This window comes from Neolamprologus brichardi, chromosome 17 (assembly GCF_056152115.1).
Source record: "Neolamprologus brichardi isolate AB-2024 chromosome 17, ASM5615211v1, whole genome shotgun sequence".
Taxonomy (NCBI): domain Eukaryota; kingdom Metazoa; phylum Chordata; class Actinopteri; order Cichliformes; family Cichlidae; genus Neolamprologus; species Neolamprologus brichardi.
In genome coordinates, this window is record NC_142120.1 from 8,931,604 (window position 1) to 8,942,267 (window position 10,664).

Genomic DNA, 10,664 nt, shown 5'->3' on the forward strand with positions numbered 1-10,664 from the left:
AAAAATCAAGCTTAACCCAGCAGTCAGGATCCTGCCAGTGTAGCCATCAACCGTTTCCAGTTGTACAAATCCATTCTCTCTTTTTTTGCGGTGGAGTCATTTCAATTAAAGTAAAAGTCGTCCAGCATTTATTAGCTCCAATTCCGACATGATCTGCTGAGCTCAGTTGCAATTGTTTAAAGCAGACGAAGAACTTGAGCGTAATAATACTTCTGAAACGCTATTTGGCATTGGTATACTGCAATTAAGCACTTTATTTTAAGGTTTGTTTGAGAAGCCTGACATCAGAATTGATGGATTTCTAAGTCTTACTTCAGCTCGTATTCCCTCTAGACGATTTGGTGACCTTCATTTGCATGTCGAGCAGGGAACAGAATCAGATTTGTTGCTTAATTTCAGCTTTCAGATGATGTAATCACGTATTGAACTCCTCATACCACGAACAGGCTTTTGTTGTCAAAGTCATATTCTCGGTGAGAAGTGCACATATCCCGGGTCCCTCTTGGTCAGCCCCAGTTCCTGTTTCTCAGCATCTCTTGTCTTTTTAATTCTGCCTTTCTTGTCTGCCTTCACATCCTATCGCTCGCTCCTTTTTCTGACTCTGGCCTTTCTTTTGCTTCTTCTCACTTTATCTTCCTCTGTCTGTCAGCCTTTTATCACTTTCTCCAAGTACATTTCCTTCACTCTTATCTCTGTCTTTGCTTTTCAGTAACTTTAACCCAGCTCACACCTTGGCTTATCACATGACAGCTTTAATACTAAGTTAAAACCTGACTCATATAACAGTAGGCTTTTTAATAGGCTGATCACCCATGTCTGTTTTAATCAGACTCGCTGCCCAACTGTAGGAGAGAGGCTTCATTAATCCCATCTATGAAGGACGGAATCATCACGTTGTTCCGGGCTGTCTTTCTTCGCTCACATTAGATGCAGGCGCATAAGCCTAGACTGCTGCATATATCCACACACAAACACACACACACACACCTCTATACTCAGTATGGTTGAATGGACTGAAGCTGATGTTTCATAAGGCAGGTCGTGTCAGGTCAGACCGCCTCTGTACTTTATTCCACGTGTGCTTTTTCTCTCTTCAACTCTTCTCTCTTTGCTCCGCGCTGTATAATCAATCACTTCTTCTTCTCTTATATTTGTTTCAGTGTCCCCAGGCATCTATTAATATTTCTCATGTATTTTCCTTTTCCTGTCTTCTATCAACTGATCACAGTTTTTTTTTTTCATTGTTTCTATTTTCTGCTTACATTCACTTTATTTTGCCTGTCATGGCTCCTTGATCAGCTGAGATTCATATTTTTATATATATATATATATATATATATATATATATATATCTTACCTTTATCTTGCTTTAATGGGGCCAGTGGGCATTTATATTAACTTCCCTGTTAAGATGCTACAGCTTTCTTAATTGCCCATTTCCATCTCTAGCCCCCGCTGAGGCTAGGTGGGCACCTGAGTTACTATTTATCTTTGTCTTCATAATCAGAACAGCCTTTTTCTCATGAAGTTAACTGACCAGTCGTAGGTTTGAGGTAACATTGTGTCTTTATGATTTTGTTTGGTTCCTGGCTTGATCCCTCTTTATGTGGAGTTTGCATGTTTTCTCTGTACCTGTGTGTGTTTCCTCCGGGTCCTCTGGGCTATGGATGTAAGATGCTTAAAGTGCTATGGCATTCACGTAAAATGCTTTGAGTGCTCAGTAACAAGTGCGTAATATTTTCTCCTGAATTCAGTCTGGTTTATTTGGTATTTTCCTAAACTTTCCACTGTAATTTTTTAATTCTTGTTAGCCTTTTTCTCCCCACCAGACTTTATGACATTGCTGCATTTCATAGTGCATTTCCAGTCCTGCATGTTACTGGAATAGCGTTAAACCAGTGGCACTGTGTGTCCATGTGGACTAGACCAGAAAAGCAAAGCAGGTACCCATTCATTATTCTTAGACAGGTCAAAACCTTAATTAATGTTCTATATGTTAATTTTCTGTCATTCATTTAAGCACTTTGTAGGTCATGTGCACTTTTTTTTTTTTACTCTGGCAAACCTCTAACTCCGTCTCCACTCGCTAATTGCAGCTGATTCAGAATGAGCATTAGCTAAAGACATTGATCGAACATGCCTGCCCTGCCCCTTCACTTAACTTTAACGCCTTGTCATCCTGTCTGCTTCTGAGCCTTTTGCCTCGTCTCCTTAGTGTGTTTTTTTCCTTTTGTGTGTATCCTTGCCTCCCCTTTTTTTTCTGCTGTCTTTGGGGATGTCAGAAAATAAAAACTAAATAAAAAAAAAACAGGCCCTTGGAGGGATGTTGTAGCTTTTTAAACTGTGGTTTCTCTTATCACAGTTTGCCACTGGCTTGTCATGTAGCAGGAAGTAGCTTCCATGTAGGCACTAAGTTTAGCAAAAAAAAAGCCCTTAAATCCCCAGTGCAACGAGTACCTTCCATCCATGGAGAACAAAGCACTCAGACACACACAGACTAATTCTAGATTCTTACTTTGTATTTTCCGGTTATTTACCTTTGGAAATTACTAGATACAAGTGACAATAGCTTATTGACTTCTGCCACAGTCAATTTGTTGTCTGTTTTCGTCTGTAATTCTCTTATTTTCTGTCTCTCAGCTGTCAGAAGCCAGGGACAAGACACTTGAGGGTGTGGAGCGAAAAGTTGATTACAAAGAGCTAAAGGGCAAAGACCCATCAACGGCAGAACTGGCCAAGAAAATTGAACAGGTACGCGACACTTTTAAAATACGACTTTATTGCAAACGTTTTCAAAGGGAATACAAAAAAGGTGTGTCTCCGCTCTGTCTCTGCACTGTAGCTTGAGGTGAATCTAGCTGAGCGCGAGAGGCAGTTGCTGGAAAAAGAACTCCTGGTGGACCAGGTGACCCGGCTCTCAAAGCCACTCAGCGAGCAAGCTGAGAACTGCCAAGAGGACAGACTCTCACTGGCGAAGAAGGTAGACTCTTGTATATACATAGAGAAGAAGCTCTGCTCATATAGACACACATAGGGTGATACAGAGACAAACACACACAGTCCCACACAATACAATATACTCTCAGATACAGAGAAACATATTATTCACCCGTTATCTGCAGCGTGGTCTTTTATCTCTCTCTTTGTTTCCCTCACGAACACACTGACACATTGTTTGAGGAGCATGTGCAGCCCATGTGAGGAGCGTGCAGAGTGAGCATTTGGGAGTTCACTGAGCATTACAGTTTCTTTACACTCCCACTTGCTCTTCTTTTCCTCTTCAGCTATAAATACCCTCATCAAAAGCTAGTGGAACAAGCTTCATAGCCCATAATCATTTGTAGAAATAAGTCACAGTAGCACTGAAAGGAATTTAATTTGAAATGAAGAAAATCTTGAGCTCAAATGTCCTCACACGGTAGACAGGCAACTACTCTAGTTGCAGTTTACATCCTTGCTCGAAGACCTTAAGGGGATCTATTAGGCGGAGCACAGAGATTAGTGTCATTCATTCAGCATTCATCCAAATGTGAAATAAGGTCAATGGTCCTGGGTGGTTTTGCAGAACATCATGGTGTCACATTGTAGTTAACCTAAAAGACCACCTCTTCATCATTTGTCATCTCAGACAGTGCTGTTAAATTTTGTTGAAACCAGTCTATTAATTCTTAAGTGAAGGGAAAGAATGTTTTTTGTATACGTGATATTTGACCACCAACTTCTCATCAGTTCATCCTCGAGTCAAACTAACTAGATTTAATGAAATTCCCTCCAAGTGTACTGGGATGTTGCGTTCCCAAGAACGTGACAGTAACATTCCTTTGCTAAGTAAACGTTAACATGAGAAAATCTTGGGGTGTCATGTATTACTGTATGGCATGCAAGGTAGGACCCAAACGCAGGACTTTGAGTAGCTCCTTTGCTGTGACTACTTAAACATAAGAGCACTAAAAAAGGTAAACTCATACACAAGAAACTAGGAACAAAAAACTAGAAATAAACAACTAGACATTTACCACTAAGAGTTAACAAGGGAGATGAAGGAAACATGGAAACACACAGCAAACGGGGACGGCGTGACAATGATCAGAGCAAAACCACTGAAGCAAGGAGCACAAGAGTCCAAAACAAAGACCTAGCAGTTCAGAAACACTGGGTCACAGACCCAGTACTATGACATGGGGATTTCTAATTGGTGATGTTTGAAAGTTAAAGAGAAAATTCATGAGGTCTCAGTGACCCTGTTATTTGACCGTAATCAACAATGAAAATCAGTTTTAGTTTAAACTGGTTTACTTGGATCTCTGAGAATAGGACAAATGATCTGAAAACATTATCCCAGAGGCAGGACAAAATACACTAGACCTGTACACTACATTACACTCTCTGATTAGCTTGACTCTGAACATTTATGAAGAATGATCTACTCTGTGCCTCTGTCTATATGTTCTCTGCTTCCAGCTGAATGAGCTCCGAACTAACATAATCAACACCAACCACCGTATGATGGCCATTTCTGCAGAACTTTCCATGAAGCAGGCTGCTGCTTTATCTCTACAACAACAGATCAAAGAGAAGGAGCTACAGGTCAGGGGGGATGACCACATGTAGCCACAACAAAGGGATCTAGAAATCTACACCGAGCTCTTGGATGTGCAACTCCACAGTGTCCCACTGGTTTTCTCTTTATTTTTATTTCTACTCACTGATCATGATTGAAGGGCGCACTGGCTCATCGTATCCAGTCTCAAAACAACTCGAGATTTCATAACTAGACCTTACTCATGGGTGACAATGTCCATCTTTTATTAGGAATCTGTGGAATCAACATCTAGCAGTTCAGTATTTACAGAATTTATGTATGCTTTAAACTATGGCTTTATAGTATGTTGGTTTATATAATTGCTTGGCTAACAAAAGGTTGACGGTTCAATTCCAACTAAACATTACAAATTTTGGGGGGTATATTATTGCAGGTGCCTGGTGTGAAACTGCCAAATCAAATCGACTGAATCAGACAGAACATAAAAGTTTATTGTCTATAGCCTTATCTTGCCTATGTCCTTAGAATAACCTTACGTCTTCGTAACTGAACCTCATAGATGACCAGGTTGCTCTTCTGTAAAGAATCTATGAGAACAATATTTAGAAGGAAGAAAATGCCTGAATAGATGGACGTATTTACACATTTGAAATGTGTAAATAAACCTGGTGAGCCACTTTAATTATTATTTCATTCCCTTTCAGCAATTATTCATATTTTAGACCAAAGAAGGAGGTTTTCAATCAGGCTAACTGCAAGCTAAGTGCTAACATGTAGCAGCTAGCATTACAGTGTATTCTGTAACTATAGCAACTATAGCAACCAAAGAGGCTTATTACATTTTTACGCTTCCATTAAGGGTAAGTAATGTGTATGTAGTGGCTCTGACTAACAGCAGCTTGATTATCGGTTTAGTTATGAACTGCTGCTGTTTGTCATAATTTAGCTAAATCAGTCTCTACATGTTCACCAGGTAGAGGTTAGTGTGAGTTCAACAAATGTAGAACAAAAACTATAAGCTAAAAAAGTGAGAATACTACAGAAAGCATACTCTTTTTTTATAGTAAATATTTGATCACATTATATATAATGTTGCTGCAATAGCCATCAGGACATTGTGGACTGCTACTTTGAAACCTCAACTTGACCATTTGATCATCAACATCTTGTCTACTCTAATGTATCTATTTTAGTAAAAATGGTAGAGCGGTTTACACAATTAGCAACATGTCGTATAAAATAGGAATTGAAATTTGAAACGGAGTCCATAAATTATTTAAGAAAGTGTTTATTGAGGTCTTACTAATGAGTGAAGACAGTGTGTACTGAAGATGGAAGGACTCCTTTGAGGAGCTCCTAATTGAGGAAAATGTAAGAGAACGGACAAATTGGAGGAAAGTTTGTGAATCAGGAAATGCAGAGGATTAGTAAGGATGAAATGAGGGCAGCTATGAAGAGGATGAAGAGTCCTGATAACCTACCTGTGGAGGTGAGGGGTGGACTTTCTGACCAGATTGTTTAACACGATCCTGGAGCGTGAGAGAATGCCCGAGGATGTGTACTGGTACCGATTTTCAAGAACAAGGGTGATGTGCGGAGGCGTAGTAACTAAAGAGTGTAGTCACTAATGAGCTGCCAGGCAGAAGGAGGACGACTGCAGAGACGATTCATGGGTGTAGTGAAGGAGGACACGCAGAGGGTGGGTGTGACAGTGAAGAATGCTAGAGATAGGGTGAGATATATAGAGATGATCTACCGTGTGACCGCTAAAGGAAGCAGCCGAAGTCGGAAGCCATTTACTGAGATCATAGATCGCTTCAGGGTCATTTTCTTACAAATTTCATGAGAACTGGACTTTTTTTTTTTTTTTTTTTTTTGGAAACTACAAGAGTCACTCCCTGCTGGCAATTAGGGAGAATGCAAGTTTAAGGCACTTCTTCACAGGCTTTACTTTTCATACATGCTTTAGTGACCAGGAATCAGTCCATTATCATAATTAGTATAATTGTTGAGCTTAAGTATGAAAATAATGAGGCACCATTGCATTATTCAACCAAGAAATGCTGAAAATCAGAAACTGGTCTCAACAGAAACCCCTATGCTGTGTTTCTCAGTAAAAATAAATAAATAAACAGGTAAAATGACTGGATTTCCCTCATGCCTTCTATATATTTCAGGAGATTTGTGTTAATAACCTGAAGAATCCCTGCAGTTGTCTGCCTGCAGTGCACCGCAGACACAGCTAGAAGCAGAAAATGCCAAGGCTTAATTTTGCCTGGATTCTGACACTAATACAACCATCTGTTTTTGGGTGCAGCTTAAATTGAATCAGGCCAGGAGAGTGCAGAGTGGACAAAGTGAAAGGAATACAAAGTGAATGTTCCTTCCATTTGTCCTGTGTTTCCAGATGGACAAGAGCCAGCGGCGGCTGGAGCAGGGCCTGTCACCATACCCTGAGAAAGAGGAGGAGTGGAGGAAGATGCTCCAGGACAAAAAGAGGAGACAGAGGGACAAAGAGGAGAAAGAGATGGTAAGGAAACACACAAGACTCACAAAGATCACTGGTCAGAAATTGAGTAGAGCACTGAGGGACAAGAAAAGAAGATAGAGTGGCAAAGAGAAGAGTGCAGCACATTGCAGGGGCAGGAGTCAATTAAGACTCTCCAGAGCAAAAAGGCTGTGAGTGAATGCGTGAGCGAGAGCTACCCACGCACAGACTCGAACTAGAATCTGCAAAAAAAACCAGGAAATGACAGGTTGAACGGGTGACAAACAAAACTAGCGGCTGTCTACACAAAGAAGGAGCACATACACAGATCAGCTGTCTGAAACCAGTCCAGCTGCCTGCAGCCATTTGTTTTCTCCCATTTTTTATAATAGCTACTGATCAAAAAGGACACCACAGTAAATTGCAAGCACATAGCCAAAACAAGTAACAGCAAGGAACCTGCAGATGTGGAAACATTAGAGTGTATCTGAAGAATTTTGGAGGGATGTCATTGTTAGTTTTGCATTTTAAACTTCTTAAAATGTCTGCAGATATTTCTTCTTGTTTATTTTTTGGCAGTTTCTGATATGTTTTTCGCGGTCAGAGCCATTATTTCTCGCTTTGTGCGCCCTCCTCAGATCACACGCCAGCGGATAAACTTTATGCATGAGAAAATCGCCATCTCTTTGAAGTGTCCGTGAGATTTAGGCACGGTTAATTTGCATGCTGTGGTGTGGTGAAAGTCAAAGAGAGGACTGGAGTGTCGTGAGGATGCGTGTTCACTTGAACCTTTTTTTCTCAGCAGGAGCTCACCATCGTTACAAATATACCCATCAGCCACAATAGGATCAAATCAATTTTGTCAGCCTCTTAACAGTTTCAGTGACTTCATCCTGGTGCTAGTTTTTAACACAGTATGCAAAAAACTTTTAAGGTCATGTGTCATTAACTCGAGCAGGAGGCTGTTGAATATTAACAGTACAGGCAAACAGCCTGGGTCTGTCCCAGGGAGTTATCTGAGGCTCACTAATAACACATTAAATCTTGTTGTTTAATCTGCACACAGACCCATATATAAAAATGTAACTTTTTGTGCTTTTTTCTGTTTAGCTAATAAGGTCACAGTAACAAGAAAACAGTAAGTAGCTGTGTGGTGATAAACAGTCACAGCATGCACCGTAAATCCTCCCCCCTCACAAAAAAAAGAGAGAAATAAATCTGTCCAAGTGTCCTTGAGCGAAGCAGCAGACCCCCAAAAGCTTGTGATATGTAAAATGTAAGCAGCTTTAAAGGAAATAGCTCCAAAAATATGCACAAGCATTTGCACAATTTGTTGTTTTACCAATCTGCATTTACTCATAGAAGTACTATGGGGTGAACACAGTACTATACCTAAACTAAGCCAACTCTCATTTCTTTATGTTTTGTTGGGAAAATGGGAAAAAGGTGCAGCGATTTATTAAAAAGTGTCTGAACCCTCTTAGGCAGCTTTCTTGTCTTTTCTTTAAGTAGTCTTCAGGAATAGTTCTCCAGGCTTCTTGAAGGACATTCGGGGCTATGTTTAGGTAATGAGGTAATGTTGAGGTCCGGGCTCTGCGGATGCCAATGCATGACTGATAGTGTTTTTATGTAGGTATGTATCCAGCGTGTTTGCAATCATTTTCAAAATGGAAAAATGAAACTAGCTAATCAGATGCTTTCCAGATCATATTGCATGGTGAATCACAGTACGACTGTACTGATCTGCTTTCACCTGATTTCACCAAGACCCCCGACGCCACTGGCTGAAATGCAGCCCCAAACCATAACAGAGCCTCCGCTGTGCTTTACGGATGACCTCTCTCCTGCCCTTCTCCAAACACATTGGGGATTTAAACAGTTTTTGGCATAACTTTGAAAGTGTGGAGAACTGTTACTTAAGGCTGCTTTAAAAAGAAAAAGTTACAAGAAAAAATGCAAAGAAATGATGATTGGCTCAAGACTTTTGGAAGAAAAAATGCTGCTTTGATAAGGGTGTTTGATAAGAAGTAAGGGTGGCATATTTTTATAGGAAGGTAGGTAAACTGGTCTAAATTCCTCACTGCTCTCCACACGTCAGAGCTCCAAGATGCACAACAAGCAACATCGGCAGCTATTCCTTTTTCTTTTTATTATACCTACTGTTATAAATATGATTAAAGGAGAGGTAAAGGAAGTTGTTAATAGCTTGTATATCAAAGTGACTTCCCCTAAATCCATGGTTTGGTTCACACACTGTGTGCCAGGGTGCACAGATTGCCTCATGTCAGCTGTAGTATCTGATTTAAGATGAAATTGAGCAAACCAAAATGACTGTACTTTAGTCAGCATGACCACTTTTATTCTCAAACAGGCAGGCCTTGCTTTGTTCTTTTCAGTTACATAACATTCCTTTTGGTTTTCGTCATTTGAGGAAAAGTTCACAGGAACGTGCACTCAGTATATTATGAGGCTGTCAACCTTATTAATAACCAGAAATGTGGGCTGTTTTTTTCTTGATATTTTTTTTGTTTAAAAAATAGAATAAATCATAATATAATGAGTAAAAACATTTTTTTTTAAAATGTAATAATTGCAAGTGCTGCTGTTCTCAGGATTTAATCCAAAATATGAAATTCTGCACACGTCGTGTGTGTTTTCAGTCACTGGAGGTATAATATGAAGAAAAACAGGAGGAAAAAAAACACAAATTAAACTTTTAATCAGCTTTGTTGTCCCAAGCTCATGCACTCGACTGTTCATCTTTGCTTTTGCATTCATGCTGAGATATAGAAAAAAAAAATGCAGAACTGATTATTCCATTTACTTGATTAAAATTCAGGATGATTTGAAATTGAAGTATTTACTCCAAGGTCAAGCAATCTTACATCAAATATTAAAACTGCTTCTGGTACATTCTTGCGTGTGTGTGTGTGTGTGTGTGTGTGTGTGTGTGTGCAGCTTGCTGAAAAGGAGTGGAGGCAGTTACCTAATGGAGAGTACACCACAGCCGAAGCACGTCCCAACGCGTACATCCCGCTGAACGCTCGGCTGCCTCTGCCCAAACCCTATGGAGCCCAGGCCCCCTTCAAACCCTCCCAACCAGGGGCCAACATGAGACACTTTCGCAAACCTGAGCTCAAATCCATAGAAATATAGAAGACATGTCTGTGGACAAGGACGACATATTGAACCATATGACTGTTCTGTATTTATTGGCGTACTTCAGGCACACACACACACTAAAAGAACATGTGTTTCATTGATTTGTGTTATTTATTTCCACACTCCTTCTTCCTGCTCTCACTAACATGTGCATGTCTGTGTGCTGGCTGCTCTGAGCTTGTTCTTGTGGTCTGCATCTGGTTGTAATTTTGGTTCCCTTACTGGCACTTGGTTGTTTACAGTAAAGCTAAAAAGTAAAAGAGAGTCGAAGGGAGTACAAGGAGACTCAGTAATGTATTTCTGTTTTCTTTTCTTCATCTAGCAAAAGCATCATCACACTTTTACCACCTTTCTCTAGAAGATAAATTCATTTCTCAGGGCCACTGGAATATTTCTAGGTATTCTTCACTCTTGTTGTTTCATCCCTCATGCTTGTAATCTCCGAATAAATTGCAATTGGTTTAAGCTCTA

The 10,664-nt window shown here is 40.1% G+C and overlaps 1 protein-coding gene across 2 annotated transcripts in view; it reads left to right on the forward strand.

The window, feature by feature from the left end:
* The window catches only part of ccdc146 (coiled-coil domain containing 146), a 52,521-nt gene extending 41,857 nt beyond the window's left edge, over window positions 1–10,664 (forward strand). For both annotated transcript variants that reach the window (XM_087830507.1, XM_087830508.1), the window contains 5 exons: window positions 2,641–2,751; window positions 2,843–2,980; window positions 4,462–4,587; window positions 6,951–7,073; window positions 9,990–10,664. In XM_087830507.1, the coding sequence (XP_087686633.1) occupies window positions 2,641–2,751; window positions 2,843–2,980; window positions 4,462–4,587; window positions 6,951–7,073; window positions 9,990–10,187 (696 nt within the window). In that variant the 3' untranslated portion in view covers window positions 10,188–10,664. The remainder of the gene's footprint in view (window positions 1–2,640; window positions 2,752–2,842; window positions 2,981–4,461; window positions 4,588–6,950; window positions 7,074–9,989) is intronic.